Source organism: Topomyia yanbarensis, chromosome 2 (genome assembly GCF_030247195.1).
Source record: "Topomyia yanbarensis strain Yona2022 chromosome 2, ASM3024719v1, whole genome shotgun sequence".
Lineage (NCBI taxonomy): Eukaryota > Metazoa > Arthropoda > Insecta > Diptera > Culicidae > Topomyia > Topomyia yanbarensis.
Window position 1 is genome coordinate 467,498,722 of NC_080671.1, and position 19,782 is coordinate 467,518,503.

Consider the following 19,782-nt stretch of genomic DNA (forward strand, 5'->3'; position numbering starts at 1 on the left):
GCCGCTCTTATAATTCCAAATTTGTACAAACTAACTAACCAAACTTCTCCGTTTGGATCTCCAGAAAAATAAAAAATGCTGAAAAAATATCTAAGACAGTTCAGGACCACTTCAACAGGCATAAATTTGAAATTTTATCCAAAATCGGCCCATTTTTCAAAAAATCAAAAGTCGCCACCAGTAGGAAGCGTTTTAGCAAACTCACTCCGAAGAAGAAAGTGGTCCTAATACCCTAACCTTTCATTTAAGAAGTGAGCCCGTTGACTTTTTTAACATGATGTCATTTTGGGACACCCTAATGTCGAGTCCATATGCAGTTCTATACCGGGAGATTCAAAGAAAAGGTTGGTTACGAAATCGGCGCGGTGGTGCATAAAAATTTATTTTCTGGAGTCGATCAGGAAAATCGATGTTTCCAGTGATCACGTCAAATGCTAAAAGCCTCTGTAGAAAAACCTGTTGCGTCGCACCGTTGAAGATTTCTAAGAGCAAATCGTAAAAAACGTTTTTGCGCTCGCTCGATAAGGTCACGTTGAGTTATGTTGTGTGGTGCCCAAACTTGGATAGCGTATTCCAAGGTACTGCGTATCAGAGAGCAGTACAACGTCTTGAATGCACACGGATCACTGAAAAATTAAGCGTTCTTCATAAGCAACCGAGAGTCGCAAAAGCTTTGGCAGTTATTGTGGAAATATGGTCGCTGACAGAGTTGCACAAAATCATGACTATCACTTTTTCTTCAAAATGTACGCAAAGCTTCAGTCACAAATCAGAATGATCGTCTTTTTCAGTTGAGAGAACTTGAGCAACCGAAACTGAGCATAGTGAGTAGGGTAAACAGGTCTAATACGCCCCCCTTAAGGAAAAATAGCTATATTTCACCATTCGCCGCTATGATCTTCTCCCTAACGACTCTAAATTCTTGTCATATTGGTTAGAAATTAGTACCCGTTTCATTTTTTATTAAAAACATCCTGATACAAGTACTATTAAACATTTTTCAAAGATGCCTAAATTCTAGATTTTTCTTTCACTCAGGGCAAAATGCTCCCGGTGAAAGTGTACTATGCCCCACAACAAGAGGACGGTATGCCCCACAGCAATCGGTGAGTATGCCCCACAACAATGGGTGGGGCGTTTTGGTCGGTGATGAGCTGTTGTGAATACATGAATAATTCTACACACACACATAGTTTTAAGCCAAGCTAAAAACTAAGATAGTAACTATAATATTATAGTAAGCTACTTGAAATAGTTCTATCAAATCCGACTGTTTCTAATTGGTTGTAATGCTATTGGAAAAAGTGGAAGCTTACATAAAAGTAGCTCTTTTGAAACTTTTGTGTATATTGTTGTTTTGCAACATATTAAAAATACCAAACTAACTCAGTACGTTGATTTCATGAAACGATACTGTTATCAGTCATTTTTACTTTTTAGATAATTCAGGAATCCTGGGAATCGAAGAGGGGCATTTTGCCCCGGTGGGGCGTATTATACCCTTTTACCCTACCAACAACAGTGACGAGGGAGAGTGCGAAAAAAAATGATGGGGCGCAGACAGCCGAGTCAAGTGACAACACACAATGATAATTTCTCTTTCCTTTTTGTCTACCACGCGAATTCAACAAGCGTAGTTTTTATTCACTAAATAATCACCATATACGATTCAATCACTAGCCAGTGTTTATTGACCCTTCGCACTTGCCTTAAATTCGATCAAAATCATAGTACATACTGATAGTTAAACTTGAAAGATACTTATAGCTTATATGCTCCTGAATTGGTAGTAATGCATGTTGTTTTTTGACCTGGTTTACTGCAGAAATATTTATCAACAGACAGAGCATATTTTTAACTAGCCGAACACATCAACATGATCAAAACACAACATATATTTCTTTTAATTTCCTTGCATTTTAACCCTGCCTACTGTGATTGGGTGCTCTAGACTGTGAATAAACAGAAGTTAGTTTTATGTTATTAGGGAATCCCATAGAATACAGAATGAATATTATATGATTAAATATGACATTAAATGAGCAATTTACGTGGCTTGCAACTCTTATCAAAACGGTGACGGAAAATGAAAAACAATATTTCTCAAACAATTTTCGGTTAGCAACCAAACCAATTGTTTAATAGGTAATGTATTTGAACTGTAATATTGAATTCAAGACTTGCATCGTGCAGAATTTAAAATTCCCTTTGCTAGGCTTAATGTAATGACAATAATTTTCAAAACTGACTGTCATCGAGAGGCTTCAGTCAAACTGAGTGAACAAAAGAGCGAAAAGACAGAACATTTTTTTCGCAAAGGCACTCGCGTAGTATGACTGACACAATATGGTGCTATCACAGTGTGAGAACTTATACGGAAAGAGAGTCGAATATGAGTACTTGCGACCGTGTAGGAAGGTTTTCTGTTTACGGTTACCGAATGCAGCACTGGTCGCTGAATTACAGTTTGTGGTCAAATAGCACACCAAGGTCTTTAATTCATAACACACTTTCCATGCAGCAGCCACCCACTTTCTAGTCAAAGCGAGAAATTGAACGACACTGACTAAAGCTAATATGTCAGTTTCTGACGAGACGAATCCGAAACGCACCCATAGCTTTAGTAAGTTAGGATTTGTGCCGTTAACGTACAAAGACTGGTTTCACCGAAAAATTTCGCCCTTGTGAGAAATTAACTGAAAGAACTCGCTAGCCAAAACGTTGTCGCCGTACGAAGAATCACGAAGATGGTCGAAAAGATACCAGTCAATACCCCCCTTCTCGTCTTGTCATTCTCCGGGTCCTTCCTCCCAGAGTACATTTACCTAGGTCTCGTTCGAACTGCAGTTAGACAGTACTGCCCGTCACCCATGATGTGTTTTAACTGTGGCAATTTCGGCCACGGCAGCTGCTCCTGTCCCAATACGACCGTTTGCCTCAACTGCAGTGGCAGTCACGTGGTAGAGAAAAGCATTACTTGTAAATTACCCAGTCAATGTAGAAACTGCAAAGGAGAACACGCGACGCGCAGCAGAGAGTGCCCTTCCTACATGGAAGAAGAGAGTGTCATAAAATTAAAGGTGACAAAGAACATCACCTTCCGCGAAGCTCGTGCGCTGCTTCGTAAGATTACAGAAAAAACAGCTACGCCAATGTGCTTAAGGACCGCCTTAACCCTGAGAATAACGAGAAGGACGAGAACAATCCAGCTACTTAGGGAAGAACTGGCCAAAGCAAAGCAAGCTAACCAGAACTGCCAAACTGAAGCCTCCAAGGACCTCGAGATCCGTACAGTAAAGGCTCAGTTAGCCGAGACACAGGCACATAACCTTGCTATGCGCAGTGAGCTCGCTGCCCTCCGCGAAGATTTTTCCATACTTACAAAGCGCTCAGCACCTCCTAGTGACAATCAAACCAGCAAATCGACAAAAAAGACAGTGACAACACCTACAATGCAGACACTAACCACGGGAGCAGTCTCTAAAACTAAACTCTCTCAATCATCACAAGTACAGGCTATGGAGACCGCCAATTATGATGATGAGCCAGACAAGAGAAAAAACAGGAAAAACAACAAGGGCCGCCCAAATGTAAGGGACGAGAAATCTCGAAGCCCAATTCAAAAAGACAACGCCCCAAGCAACACATACCATACCAGATCGAGTAGCGCCTGCTCAACAGTTTCTTTTGCTAAACCCAACACCGAAGACAGTTTGACAGAACAGGCTCACATAGACATATCAGACTAGAATCAGGCACTTCAAACCAACTAGTAAACCACTCCAACAAACATCAACAATGGTGAATGAATATACCAACAACCCTTCTAACCAACTGACTTCACACAGTCCCCTGTCCCCCAACAAGCTCACAACAAACATATCGAAAACACTAAACTCAAGCACAAACATTTTGTTAAAATCAACTACAACTGCGGATCAAGCGGCCGCATCCGCTGTTCCGACGATTTACAAGCCATTATTGTTCGCTACGACGCGATTGTATTAGCCATACATGAAACACACGTTCCACGTTGGTTCGGAAACCTGTACGAGTGAGATCTCGTTGCTGGAGTAAATAGCTACCAAACAATTGGTCTCGCAATCAGGACCGATATCCCATCTGAAAAGATCTCGCTCAACACCGAGTTGATCGCAGTAGCTCAAAGGATTAAATACCCCACTCCTTGTACGTGTAATAGCCCAGACTAAAGACGTCAGTTACTACTGAAAGAACGGCTCTGAATAATCAGTTTATTCACAATCGGTTTCTTAGCCTACTTGATATATTTCTATATACTACATCTCTTCCTTGTTTTCTTAGTGATTTGAACTTCTATTATTTTAATTACATCTATATATTGCATAAACCTTCAAATATCTAGGCCTTTTGATTTGTCTTTTAGTTTCACGAAATCGTACTGGTCCTGTTTTAGCTCTGTCATCTTCTTGCATCTCTGGCTTCTCAAAAGGATTTGCAGATACTAGTTTCATTGCATGATTTACATGCCTGTCCATCTCAGCTCCTGTTGCCATGTTTTTGACAGTCAATCTTGTTCCAGCTCTTTTCAATACCATATGAGGTTGTGGATTGAAATTGGTTGTTAATTTTTTTCTTTTGATCGTATTTTTAATAACTACTTGATCACCTACATCAATATTTGAATTTTTAGCCTTTCTCTTTAGATCTCCCGACACTTTTCTTTTTTCTTTCCTTATTTTATCGATGTCCTGAACTGCATTGTATGTTTCGTAAATTTTTTCACTATTTATTGTTGGAATCTTATCTCTAATTCTTCGTCCAAACAGAAGTTTTGCTGGTTCCACGTTCGTAATAGAATGAGGAGTAGAACGATAAACAAGAAGAAAATGTAGATCTGTTTTCCAATTCTGTATGGTACCGAATAGTTAATGTTAATTCCACTATTGCTACAAAACTTCTTGAATTCCGCTGAGTGAAATGGCGGCCCATTGTCACAAACTATTTCTCCGGGAAATCCGAATCTCGCAAAAATAATTCTTAGTTTGAAATTGGTGGCGCAGGCTGTCATTGATGGCATGATCTCTATTTCAGGATACCTCGAAAAATAGTCAACAATAACTAGTAGATGTGTGTCATTTCCAATTTCAGTGAAGTCAAGAGCAACTTTTTTCCATGGACCTGTTGGTATTGGTGATCGTATCATTGGTTCTGTGGAGTAATCAGAAACTATTAGCCATCCTTTACATGCATTTACAAATTCCTCAATCATGCAGTCAATCCTGCTCCACCAAACTTTCTCCCGTAAGCGTTTCTTCATTGTAACAATTCCTAGATGGGGTTCATGAGCCAACTCTAAAACACGTTTCTGCAAAAATCTTGGTATAATGATCTTTTTGTTTTTTAAAATAATTTTCCCGTCTGTTGATAAATCTTTTGCGATCATTCTATATCGATACAATACTTTGGGCCATCTTTTCGTTGGATACGATAACCATCTTATGAGCTCGGTTAATTCGGCATCGTCTTTGGTATAGCATGTGTGAGAGCCACCGGGCTTGAAAATGGGTCAGCGATATTGGCTTTTCCTGGATGGTAAATAACTTTGAAATTGAAAGACATCAGCCTCAATACCCATCTCTCTATTCTGGCACTTGGTTTTACTCTTTCTCCAAAAATGGTAACTAGCGATTTGTGGTCCGTAATGAGCCAAAAAAAATTTCCATGAAGATAAAAATAATATTTCTCGGCCGCCCAAACTAAAGCAAGAGCTTCACGTTCGATCTGAGCAAACCGTCTTTCAACATCAGAAAGCGTTTTGGACGCATAACTTACAACACGAAAAATTCCAGTGCTATCTTTCTGGAACAAAACAGCTCCTAACTAACAGGCCTGGCGTCGGCCATGACAAAAGTTTCCAAACGTGAATCATAATACGAAAGAGTTTCATTCTTCGCAAGTATCGATTGTAATCTTTCAAATGCTTCTTGTTGATTAGCTGCCCATGTGAATGAGATACCTTTCTTTGTTAGTGTGTTTAAAGGTTTTGCAATAACGCATGCGGAATAAAATTTGGACAAAATGCAAAAGACAATTTTTTTTTGTAGAAAACCCTTTATTAAATGTTCTCTCTATATGAAAACATTTGTCAGCTTATTAACTTATTGTAGAAAAAAAATTGAGCCCGTTCAAGGAGCTTTATGACAGTTTGCAGGAACTTTTTGCAAAGAAGTCTAAAAAACTGATGTTGGCATATTCTTGATTTCTTTCTTTATTTTGATCATCATGTTTGTTAGTTTTAGGTCGAAAATTATTGGCATATACTCTCTGCTTCAAATTATTCCAGAAATACTCATTTAGACGCAGTGGTGGTACATTTGGAGGGATATCAGCCTTTTGTACAAAAGGTATGCCATAATCCTCCATTGCGCCAAAACCTTTTTTGGTATAATAGCTAGGTGCCAGATTGTGCATTCGCTGCCATTTTGTTCACATGGTATCGCCTAGTGGTTCGAAATTAACACTGGATGTTTAAAATAAGTGTGCCTAGAGTATGACGTTTAGTATGGTACCTAGCGCAAGGTTGCATTTTTAATTTAAAGCTGGAAGCGTTGTCCAAATTTCATTCCGCATACGTTAGTAGATAAGTTGGGAATATAACGATTCACAAAAGTTATTAGTCCCAGAAAACTTCGTACTTCTTCGGCTGTTCTAGGTTGCCGAAATTTTGAGATGGCTTCTAACTTAGTACTTGAAACTCTAACTCCTTCTTCAGATAGGTGATATCCAATAAATTCTAATTCTTTAACACATTCTACAGTTTTGCTTTCGTTTAAAATTACGTTTCTCTTGCGTAAACGGTTCCTGACAATTTCTGTTCTTGTTTTCAATGAACGCTCGTCAGGTGCGTGAATTAGGATATCGTCAATGAAAATGATAATCCACGGGAGATCGCCTAATATGGTTTCCATGCATTTTTGAAACAGTTCTGGCGCTGCCGATAACCCGAAAACTAAACGCTTGTATCGCATAAACCCAAGCGGAGAGATAAACGTCGTGATTTATCGACAATCTTCTCGCAACAAAAGTTGATGGAACGCTTGTTTGATATCGAATCTCGTGAAAAATTTACTGCCTTTTAATCGACAAGACATTTGTTCCATTGTCGGTAAAGGATGAACTTCTCGTATGACAGCCTTGTTTGCTTCTCGTAAATCGATTATTATTCTTACCTCATCCGCAGTTTTCCGTTTTACTAACATAGGTGAAACCCACTCGGACGCTTCATTCACTCGTTCAATTATATCCTGGCTTTCTAATTCCTTTAATTTGAGTAGAGTGAGTTCTTCTAATGGTATAGGTATTCGCCGAATAGATTGTCTAACTGATTTGTTTGTTTTAATCGATGCGTACATATCTAATATTAACTATTATTCATTATGTAAAATAGATAAAATTAAATTACTGCCCTTTACCTTTAATAGCAGGGAATGGTGTTTGAGAAACTACATGTAGAAACTTCACGATGCCTAGAGCTTCAGATGTTTTACCAGATAGTAGTGAACACTTCCCATCTTGAATAACGAACAATGTTGTATCACAACTTTTGTTTCCAAGCTTGATCTCTGCATCTATTTTTCCAAGCACTATCAACGGTTTGTTACTTCCATAAGCCCGAAAAATCTTGATACTGCCCTTCCTAACATCAAACCCTGTAAATCCAACGCGTTTTATCATCTTCCAATCAGCCAAACTCAATACATCTTCATCTGCGCCTGTATCCACGATAAACTTTACCGAAACTCCACCTACATCAACCTCAATTGATCGTTTTCCCTCTAGATGGAACAGATCGTGAATTTCGACCTTTTCGGTAACATCGTCAACTTCTCGAATAAACTTCTGTTTCCTGGTTTGTTGATGGTTTTGATTCTGATGACTGTATGGTTTAACTCCGGGTACATTCTTACGAGCCATCTTATGGAAACTTTTCCGATCGGTCTTACAGCATCTCGCGAAATGTCCGAGCTTTCCACATAACCGGCATACTTCGAACGTGCTGGACATTTTGGATCATTCCCCCAAATGGTTTCCGGAGCATCTGTTACACTTAACCTTTTTTTCATTGATTTGACATATATCTGCCGAATTAGATGCTGGTTTGTTTCGAAGCTCTTGAACCTGTTACATCAGTGTCAATCATCAATTAATAAATATAAACCATAATATTTGTATTACATTTATATACCTGAGCTTTAACGGACTCATGTGTACGACCAACCTTCATCATGTCGTCCAAAGGTCTATCGCATTCGAGATACTTGGCTCTAAGTTTATCAACTGATTCTGTAGCGAACACTATTTGATCCATAATCATATGATCCAATTGATCACCAAAATCACAGTTAACAGCTTGTGATCGTAGACGCACAACAAAATGGTCCAATTTCTCCTGAGGGTTAAATGTAATTTGACGAAATCTAAACCTCTCATAGCGTAGAGACATTTTCGGCGAGAAATAATCATCCAAAACTTCCATTGCCGCACGAAAAGGATTATCTAACACATGTGATTCCTCAAAATTTGCGGTTTGTGCGATTTTCTGACTGACTTGAGGGCTAAATATGCCATAACTTGGTCTCTCCATACTTCTCACCTAGAATTTGTTTGACCATCACCATTTTCTATAAAAGGCGCGATATTGAAATCCAGCTGAATATTGTGAAATAAATTGAGTTAGTTTTCCACTGTTCCTTTTATTTGAAGAAAATTCAGTTTCAATTTATTCCTTTTATAGCTTCTAATTAGGTTACGCATCCCAGTAACCATCACATAATTGTGTTTATGTTTCTTAGCAACGGTTGTCAGGAATTTTTTTTTCGAATCTTTTTTTTCATAAGCGTGAAAAATCTAATCAAGCGAACGGATCGTTCTAATTACCGATGGACCTGAGTCCCATCTTGGTCAGTTCAATCAAACGAACGGATCGTTCTGATTACCGATGGACTTGAGTCCCATCGTTAAGAAGGTAAACGAACGAACACATGGTTCTAAATTCGGATTAATACATGGAATAAATTGCTCTGAATTTCTAATATTTTATCATGATATGCACTCTACTTACACGGGACATCCTGTCAAAGTATTTTTCTTCACAACTTGTAATGAAAACGGGACTGTGAGAAAATTCTTGAGATCTTCGCGTATTCTTCGAGCTCCCACTCGTCGCCAATGTAATAGCCCAGACTAAAGACGTCAGTTACTACTGAAAGAACGGCTCTGAATAATCAGTTTATTCACAACCGGTTTCTTTGCCTACTTGATATATTTCTATACACTACAGTACGGTAGTATCCATTTACATCCCGCTGGCAGTAACAGAGATCGGCCTCAAACTCAGCCACCTGATCCAACAACTCCAACCTCCGTTCCTAATAATGGGTGACATGAATGCCCACCACCCAACATGGGGCTCTAGGGCTCCCAATCGTCGAGGCAACGATATTCTCCAAGCTATAGAAGAAAACGAAGCAGTTATCCTTAATGACGGCAGAATGACGTTCATGCGGGGACGAGCCTCATCTCCGATTGACCTCACCATTTGCTCCAATGTCATGGCCGCTAATTGTTCGTGGTCTGTGCTTCATAATTCATGCAGCAGTGATCACTTCCCGATAGAAGTCGCATACAATTGCGCACCCCCTCGACGTCACGTCACCGACGATGGATATTTCGGGAAGCGGACTGGAATGCCTTCGAAGATAACTTCTCAAATAATTTCGACCGCAACAAAGAATATTCTCCCGATGAACTAACCGAGCATATCACTCGGGCTGCCGAGCCATGCATCCCCAGAACCAGTGGTAAACCCCCACGCAAATCTGTCTACTGGTGGAATAAAGAAGTGGCGAAGGTTATTCGGGATCGTCGTAGAGCCCTCCGGGCTTTCCGTAAAACCCCAACCGATCATGCCCTTTGAGAAACAAGATATAATGAATACCGCAGATTTAGAAATGCTGCCAGAAAGTCAATCACTGATACTAAGGCATCCAGCTGGTCAGACTTTCTGGATGGAAGCCACCCCGACCAACCAACGGGTGAGATTTGGAGAAGGGTAAATGCGCTAAGTGGTTAAAGGCGGCACAATGGTTTCTCCCTCGAAGTTGACGGTGTCGTTTCCACTCAACCTAATGCAATCGTGAATGAACTCGGTCGTTATTTTGCTTCACTCTCTGCCACTGCTTCCCTTCCACCAGAATTTCTCCGTAGGAAGAGGCTCCTTGAAGCTGTTCCAATATCTTTCACCCCCGAATCCAACTTGAACGGAAACCAACCTTTCTCCGGAAGCGAACTTACCGAGGCCCTCAACAAGAGACGCGGGAAAGCTACTGGAATAGACAATATTGGATATCCACTCTGCCACCCGAAGGAAAGATAGAGCTGTTGAATATTTTTAACCGGATCTGGGAGGGTGGGGCTTTTCCTGAATCGTGGCAAACCGCACTGGTAATCCCCATCCCTAAGAGGACCCAAGGAACAACAAAACCAGAGGACTTTAGACCCATTAGCCTTTTGCCATGTATCGAGAAAACTCTCGAACGTATGGTTAACCGTAGGTTAGTCACGATACTCGAACAGTAAAACTTACTAGATCGTCGTCAATACGCCTTCCGCCAAGGCATGGGCACTGGAGCTTACCTCGGATCCCTGGGGGAGGTGCTGCGTCAGGCAATGGAGGATGGACTACACACAGATATAGCAGCACTCGACATAAACAAGGCGTACAACACAGTCTGGCGAGAGGGAGTCCTTCAGCAACTCCACGGCTGGGGAATCCGGGGAAACCTCGATCACTATGTTCAGCGTTTTCTATCAAACCGAAATTTCCGAGTTGGGGTGGGCACCAGCCAGTCTGACTTGTTTCCAGAGGAGAACGGCGTCCCTCAAAGATCGGTCCTGTCGGTCACCTTATTTCTAATAAGCATGCAGTCTCTGTTCTCCCTTCTCCCTGAGGGAGTATTCATATTTCTGTACGCTGACGACATAGTATTGCTTGTGACCGGGAAAACGATCGGCAGGATTCGAATCAAGCTACAGGCGGCCGTTAACGCTGTACGCCAGTGGGCAGTGTCCGTTGGTTTTCGGATCTCCATCAGTAAAAGCTTTATCTCCCATTGTTGCACCTCTCACCATCGGGCATACGATAGGCCAATACGTATAGACGATACCGTTATCCCGTTTCGTAAACAACTCAGGATACTTGGTATTACACTGGATCGAATGCTTACTTTCATGCCACATTTCCACAAACTCAAGAAAGATTGCGAGAGTCGAAAAAGACTGACCCGCACTATATGCTCACGACACCCGAAATGCAACGGACAATTAGCCCTAAATATCAGCAACTCGCTCATCAACAGCCGTCTTTATTACGGCATCGAAATTACGTGCCCTAACATCCCGGGAATGATTAACATTCTTGCACCGCTCTTCCATGAATCCATCCGCGCTGCATCAAACTTACTCCCCAGCACACCGGTAGAAAGTGTCTGTATGGAGGCCGGTGTCCTTCCATTCCGCTGGACGATAGCCTTGGTGGCACTACGGCGGGCACTCGGCTTCTTAGAGAGAACCTCCGGAGAAGAAGATTGTAGTATTTTGCGAACTGCTAAGACCATCCACGAAGAATTCTCTACATTTCCTTTACCTCCGCTGGCTCGCCTTAATTGGGTATGGCACCGACCATGGAATATCAGACCCCCCAACATCGACACTACTACCAGCTCATCGATCGCCGCTTTTCGAACCACGTCAAACTTTTTACTGACGGATCTAAGACAGACAGGGTGTGAGTGATATCGGAGCTGGCCTCGCATTCCACTTACCGCCGACATGCTCTGTATTTTCGGCCGAAGCTGCTGTGATAGCATTGGCTTTATCAAGGAAACCAGAAGGAATTGCAACAGTTATCTGCTATGTGATATCGGCATTGGAATCTGGAGAATCTCGTCACCCTTTCGTGCAGGCGATAGAAATGTACGACGACCCATTAACCACTAGTCATAGTGGGATTTCTGGTAATGAAGACGCCGATAACCTTGCCGCACTAGGTCGTACCGCAAGAAGAGCTCTAAGCAAGGAGGTTCCGAAACTAGACATCATTCGAGCCTTCAAACAAAGCGTCTTACTCGATTTCCAGAAACTCACACGATTACCTCCACAAAGTGAAAGACACAGTACAAAAATGGGTGGATCGTGACAACAGGACCGAGCAACGAATACCTTCCAGACTGAGGGTGGGACATACTAGGATTAGCCATGCCCATACCCTATCTCGAACCGAGCCCACATGCAATACAAGACTGACCATTGAACACCTGCTTGTCCATTGCATCGAACTCGCTGATCTTCGTCGAGCCCATAACCTACCTACCTGCATCAAAGATGTGTTGGCTAACGACCCAACGAGAGAGGAGTCACCGGCAATCTCTCCCTAAGGCGAACGCGTAGATTTGAATTCAGTTTTCCCGTGTGTTTATTTGAACCCGCGATTAGCCTAGTTTTTCGAACTCTTACTTGGGTTTAGTCTTCTGCTCTTTTTGCATTCGGGAAAGTCAAATGAGACATTGTGTTTGAGTCACTTTAATTTACCCGCCCGTGGTTAGAGTCTCTGGCCGGACTACCGTCTTGCGTCGGCAGCCTTCCTAACGGAAATGGCGCTGAAGTTGCCGACATCGTGGGCGCGAACAAATCGTTACAAATTCTGATCAGTACACCTCCACCACGTTGAAGCTGACTGGAATTCTGGTTCTTGTCGTGAGAGCTGTGCATTATCCACGTGGCCTCGCAACCCGATCTCGGTGAGAGCAATGATTTCGTAATCATTCAAGAATGTTCCCATGTTAAATTTATTCGTCTTCGCCCGCATCCCTCTTACATTTTGATAATACACTGAAATGATTTTTTGCATAGACGATGTCAATGAAAACTGTAACGAAGATATTGCAGATTATAAGACCGACGGCCGAAAAAGTTCTGTTCAAACTTTCGGGTGCCAGACCGGAACGTACACAGTCCAACGGAATGCATGCCGTTGGAGAGCTCAGTTGTAAGTTGGGCAGCTTAGCTACCCAGTCTCCAATAGAAAAACACGGGATGGTTGGTCCGACTATGGTTATACAGTAAGCATCCATGTGCTGAATGTTTCTGGTAATAGTCGTTTCCAGTTGTATGTCCATAAAAAGCAATGTAATTAGCACTGCTGTTGTGTACGGCGAGAGCGATCTCTCTGAATGCACGATGATTTTAAGGCAGAGAATAGTTGTGAAACATTGCGTACTTGCCTACGGGTGCTGTCTGGAAGGCTCCGTTTCCAGCCCCAGGTACTAGGGAGAATGAACAGTTGATTTTTCTGTACTTGATGGAAACAGGTCATCCGTAATGCTATATGATCTGGATAGCCGAATCATTGTGGGATTGGTGGCGATGGAGAGCTGACGTGCGGGTGAGGTGTGCTCGACGATAGGGTCACAGTTGCGAAACGTTTTTTGCGCAAATATCTTGGAATTCGCGACAGAAAATTTCTTCGGGCCATGTTTCACAAGAAAGAGCACTGCTTTGTAGTTATACATACTCCCACGGTCGGCTGTGTGGAGTTTTAATTGCTGTTGTTTAGGAAACATCGGCTACCCAGAGTTTAAAAAACCAAACACAAGATCTTTTCTTTTTCGAGTTTTCGTGTACTCAAAGACTAACTAAACTACTACCTAATTAACTGTCATGTGTCCGATGCGGTACCCGGGTACCTTTTTAGGTTTCAATTAATGAAATTCCCATGTTTCATCCATAGCTGGAAATTGAAACTTTGTGACATCTTAGAACTTCACTAAGTCAAGCTTTTGGAATAATATGATTGTTGATATAGTAAGGAGGGAGTGGGGAGGGGCTCCTGATTTTTTTACTACGTAACAGGCCGACGTGAATACCCGGGTACCCACAAAACTGAAATGCCAATAACTAAGGTAATTTCCAACCGATTTTGATACTTTTAGGTATTTTGGATTCAGGAATTCATCCACATGGTAAAAATGAATCGGGTTACTTCTTTCAGTTCCGGGGAATCCGGATTTCCACAAGCATGTTCCAGTGCTGGGATACTATTTGTGAATATGGGTATCAAAATTCTTGGACTTGCATCAGTAGGCTGTATCTTGTGGTTTTGGAACCATTTGGTGATTTGACCCGGGAGCGGACATTCCGGAGCGGGTTCCCGTAGGGCCGTGAGTGGCCATTCCATTCCAATTATTTTTTGAAATTGCCATAGGGTCCCGTAACAATAAATAACAGACTTCCGTTTTGATACTCATATTGCTAGGATATTATCAAAATTTACAAATCATACCCTAGTACTGGAACATTACTCCGGAAAATCTGGATTATCAAGAACCAGATCCATTCATCCGGTTCAATTTTACCGAATAAAATAGTGGACGAGTTCCTGAATCCAAAACATCTAAAAGTGTCAAAATCGGTTAAAAGAAGCCATAGTTATGAGCATTTGAATTTGTGGGTACCCGGGTACCCTCGTTTTAATATGGGTCGGATTGGCATGAATTCCTACTTACCATGTTATAAACAACTCTTATTAGATAATCAGCAGTCAAACATGATGAAGTCAGTGTGCATTCCGCCAAAATCATCGTCATAACACAATGCAACACAACGTGGACACTAGTCTGGTTCAATTTTTGACATTTAGCTCCACCAGGCTCTTCTGATTCCTTTTATGGCCCTTAGTAATTGTGCAAATTTTGGTACCGATTGGATGTGTCTAAGGACCCTCCAAAAATTTCAAAGTTTATATGGAAATTAGTATGGAAAATCGTTAAAATTGAAAATAAATTCTTAAAAAATCACCTCATCAATCAAATCATGAGAACACTATATATTTCTAAAGGTATTCTTCTACTGAACACATTCGTGGAACATTGTAAGTTTGTGAAAATTCGCAGAGAAAAGCTATTAACTAAAGAAGCAGCATGACTTCGAAACAAGTAGATTTTATTATTAATCATAGCAACCCTGTTTGAATAGCTCTATCGTTATACAAGTGTAAACTACGCTTGCTACCCACCGCTCGTGTATGGCAGATGCAGCAATTCAAGCAGGGTTGCTATGATTAATAATAAAATTCACTTGTTTAGAAGTCATGCTGCTTCTTTAGTTAATAGCTTTTCTCTGCGAATTTTCACAAACTTACAATGTTCCACGAATGTGTTCAGTAGAAGAATACCTTTAGAAATATATAGTGTTCTCATGAATTGATTGATGAGGTTATTTTTTAAGAATTTATTTTCAGTTTTAACCGATTTTCCATACTAATTTCCAAATAAACTTTGAAATTTTTGGAGAATCCTTAGACACATACGATCGGCACCAAAATTTGCACAATTACTAAGGGCCATAAAAGGAATCAGTAGGGCCTGGTGGAGCTAAAAGTCAAAAATTGAACCAGTCTAGTGGACACTCACGAACCAAAACATCAACTTGTTCGACAGTATTTTACGGATCGAAGGCAGAATTCAAGTTAAATAAATTAAAGTGGTAAAACGTATTTCCTGATATCTCGCAAATTTTCAATATCACCCTTCCCTTTATGCAAGAAGTCGTGTGCTTTCCTTCAAATTTCCCACACATGCCGCAACAGTTTACTTTTACTGCAAAATCCTACTATGCAGGAATCAAAAGGGTGACAAATAACAGCGAAAGGAGTGGGAATATCAATGCTTCTAATTTGTTTGTAGTTAAAAAAATATAAAAATTGTATACTCACCATGCAACCGGGCCTGCTCGAGTTCAACCTGCCGGAACGACACCATGCTCGGATCGTGCCGGATCTTGGAGGGCAGCGTGCGCCATAGTTCCAGCGATGCTTCCGTCACTTCGCTGATAGGAACAACGGAAACGTCACGATCACGTTTGCTTCTTCGCTTGTGCTTGTTTTTATCCCCGTTGGAGCCGTTTGATTCACCCGAACCGTCGGAAATTTGCCCCGATGACGGACTGGCCGGCGAGAGAACGATCGTCGGCGATGGCATCGGTGGGGTCGTTGCCGAGCCTGAGTCGGCTTCCACCGCTGAACCCCCAGAGCCCGGCCGACGTCGTCGGAATGGGTTCAGATTGTTTACAAAGTCCATCGTGGTAGGGTATGCGTTCAACTAGCACTTATCGTTTCAGTAAGTTTTTCAGAAATTCACACTACCAGGAAAGAACCGTTTTGCTACCGGTTGATTAACAAGCACATAACTCCACATAACACATAACATGTAAATATATTTTAAATATTTTGCGTATTGTCAATTCAATTCAATGTTTTCTTGGGATTAGCACACGATGAGCTAGAATTGGTCCGTAAAATTGAGAGAGGTTAGAAGAGTGTACGCATATAATGACCACGATTCATGAACATGCTTCATTCAAAAATTGTAAATACAACTTAAAATGTAGAACTATCAAATCCGAATTATTACGAATCAAATTTTAAATAATAATAATAATAATAATATTACGAATCAAATAGTCTGCTGATTAAATTTGTGTAAAGAAATCTTTTCCATACAAGAATACAACAGTAATGGTTTTCAATTGATAAACAAGGATTTTAATCAACAATTCATAACCTAAACTGATTGAAATTTAACAACAACATTAAAAACAGTTTTTCTGTGAACAAAACTAGAAATTATCAGAAAAACTTTTTCCAAACTTATTTTTGCACTCCACTAAATTCCTGCCAAGCACTGTAAATTGTTTTTAAACAATTGTTAGAAATTTTAAAGAATTTCCTATAACAGAAAACATACGTGGCCCTCATTCATAAAAATTATAAATAATTCATATCCAACGATACCACCAGTTTCCGAAATACGCTTTCACCGCCCATTATTATTATTTTCCTTACGTCTATCGTACGTATGACCATAAAAATAGTTCCTAAACATTCCGTTTTATTTGATGACTTTGCGTCTTTCACCATCCGTTGCCGGTCGGTTCCCTTCCTGTGCTGGGGTGGTTCTAGAGAATAATATTAGTTCCATTGAGCAGCAGCTCCGCAAGGCGACCGTGGCCGACAAAAGCATTCAGGCAATTGCTCATACGCTGTATCTAATGCGTTTATCTGTAGGAACGTGGGCGAGTGACGCCCACGAGGGGAATTATTTTTTCCCAGCGGAAGCCGGGAGCTCGTTATGAGTGGCTCCCCGAGTCGGTAGCAGACAGGTGATGATTGAGTTTCTGTTTTTGTTTTCGTTAGAGTACTTTATCGATTGCGCGTTGATGGGAAAATCCACCTTTTTCCCAACGAAGTTATAGGAGAAGCGAAAAAATCCTAATTGCCGACTAGCATCGGAAAAACTTTATTTGAATAAAAAAATAATTATGATTGTGGCTTATCTTCACCTGAAAGATAACAATGCGTCAAGTGTAGGATTAGACTAAAGCTCGAAAAGGTAGCAGATTTTTTAATAATATTTTTTGGTTTCATGATTTGCGGTTACTATTGACATTAAAAATTCTGTTTTAAAAGAACCAAACCAAATTATTACTTCAAATAATTGTAAATTTCCACAGGCCCAACTGGTTTTAAGTTTTAACCATTGTTATTGCAACAGCGTCACGCTAAAGCACCAGTTGTTTTAAAAGAGTTGTTTATATGAAATAGTCCGCTGGAGGCGCTTAACTGAGCAGTGTTTCTTTTAGATAGTTATCTTGGGGTGGGTTTGAAGTACCCAGAATGTTTAGTAAAAAAAATAAAAATTTATTTATTTATTTTTCAGATAAAAAATATCCCGAATGTCTTTGATGTAATATGGAATATTCCGACATTGAATTTTGGAACTATTGGTCAATCTTAGCAGTCAGTTTATTCCACTATTATTGCATCTCTGTAGTATCTGATACCACCATTCAACTCTTCATCTTCCATTCTCATCTGTGACAAGTTACTTTTTCTTGCGGTCTTGATTTTGTCTCGTACTTTCTAACAGAAAAAAATTCGTTTCACATACGCGAATACTGTTTTGTCTGCTAATCGTAAGCTGATCGTCCGTGATCCGGCACGATATTCGACCGTTACAGAAGTGTCGAAAATTCGCCCTGGTGATAAATAGTTTGAAGCAGGCAAATGATATTGCTGGCTAGGCACCCTTTACGAAGAAGTACAGAGTGCATGTACCAGCCAATCGGGTGGAAATCTGTGGGGTCGTTTCCGATCCGAGTTTGAATTGCGCGGATCTGCTGTCACATGGAGTTGGCTGTTTAAAAAATCTCATGCTTCTGCAAGTAAAAATACTGGAGTGCAAAAGTTTGCATTCAACCATCAGTCGTAGTTGATGGTAAGAGGGCATACCTCAACTCAGACTCTTATCGGGTGACCTTCGCTGGTTCCGCTCTACCTAACTACTTCCTGTTTGAAAAGGTTCGTCCACCTATTCGCCTTTTTATGCCGCAGGTCATGAACTGTACTAATTGAAAACAACTGGGACACATAGCCTCCCATTGTAGCAATAAGGTTCGTTGTGGCAAATGCAGTGGGAATCATGTGGATGAATGTAGAAGGAATGTCGAAAATTGTCTCTACTCTACTTGATCTCCCGGCATGTCCCGCGTACAAACATTCCAAGGAGAAACTTAGACGTTCCCTTCAGGGACGTTCTAAGCAATTTTTGGCAGAAATACTAAAAATAGCTACGCCATCGAACACTACGAACATTTGTCAAGTAGACGACGGGCTACCCGCTAGTTATCGACACTACGCGACATTAGACATGCGAATGAAGAGTTTGATGAAAGCCAAGAAACGTAGCTAATGGCGCCGGTTCGATGATGGGCTAACGAGAGAAACATCGATTAGATCTCTGGGGGCACGGCCCGGCGCTTACGAAACCGGAACAGTACTAACGAAAGCGTGGAATATTCAAACTGTTGGATATTCGATTTTGCCAATTTTTTGTTTCTCCGGATTTCGCCCCGGCACAGAAGATCTGCCGCACCGCGTGCCCTTACGAGAACGCGAATGAAACACCGCTTTCCAAGGTGGAGTTCTCACTTGCTCTCTTGTCATGTAACAATAAAGCCCCAGGGTCCGACCGAATCAAATTTAACCCATTCATGCCCATGTTGTTTGTGGACAACAACATTTTTAAACAGATATAAGTTTTTATTGAGGCGAGATTTACTCACAAAAACAAGTAAGGTTCATTAATGTGATTATTGCCTTTATTTTGAGTATTAACAGTTACAAGGATCAGCTCTAGAACTGAAGTTATTGTAATTAATTTGGTTGGATTCCGATGAAGCAGTGCTGCCAGGGACAGTTTACGTTGACGACGGAAAATGATTTTTTCTTAATGCTTCGTTATGGTGCAATATTATTGAAAACTGATAAAACTTATCAATTTAGACTGTCGTTGGCTACGTTATCCACGTAATTGGACTATTGTAATTATTCTAGGAGAATTTTATTGAGCAATGGAAGGTAAAAATTGAGCAGCCAGTGAAGCACCTATCTTTATGAAAATAGGCTTATCGTGTTTCTTGACGCCAGCGTTTTCAAGGAAAAATAGTTTTGAAACCCTAAATGCACTAGAAAAAAGCTAGGCATGAAAGGGTTAACTTGTTAAAAAATCTGCCAGCCTCCGCCAAGAGACGCTTGTTGAATTTATTTAATAAGTTACTTGAGGGAAACATTGTCCCTTATGACTGGAGGGAAGTGAAGGTCGTCTCGACAATTGGGTCGAAGCAAAT

At 40.9% G+C, this 19,782-nt stretch overlaps 1 protein-coding gene across 6 annotated transcripts in view; it reads right to left on the bottom strand.

Annotated features, from left to right (window-relative positions):
• Positions 1-19,782, bottom strand: part of LOC131686156 (P protein-like) — a 110,430-nt gene that overhangs the window by 26,130 nt on the left and 64,518 nt on the right. For 4 of the 6 annotated variants that reach the window (XM_058970348.1, XM_058970345.1, XM_058970346.1 and 1 more), the window contains one exon: positions 15,812-16,376. The exons of 1 other annotated variant lie outside the window; for it this stretch is intronic. In XM_058970348.1, coding sequence (XP_058826331.1) covers positions 15,812-16,175 — 364 coding nt within the window. In that variant the 5' untranslated portion in view covers positions 16,176-16,376. The remainder of the gene's footprint in view (positions 1-15,811; positions 16,377-19,782) is intronic. One more of the 6 variants, XM_058970350.1, reaches the window with a different exon arrangement.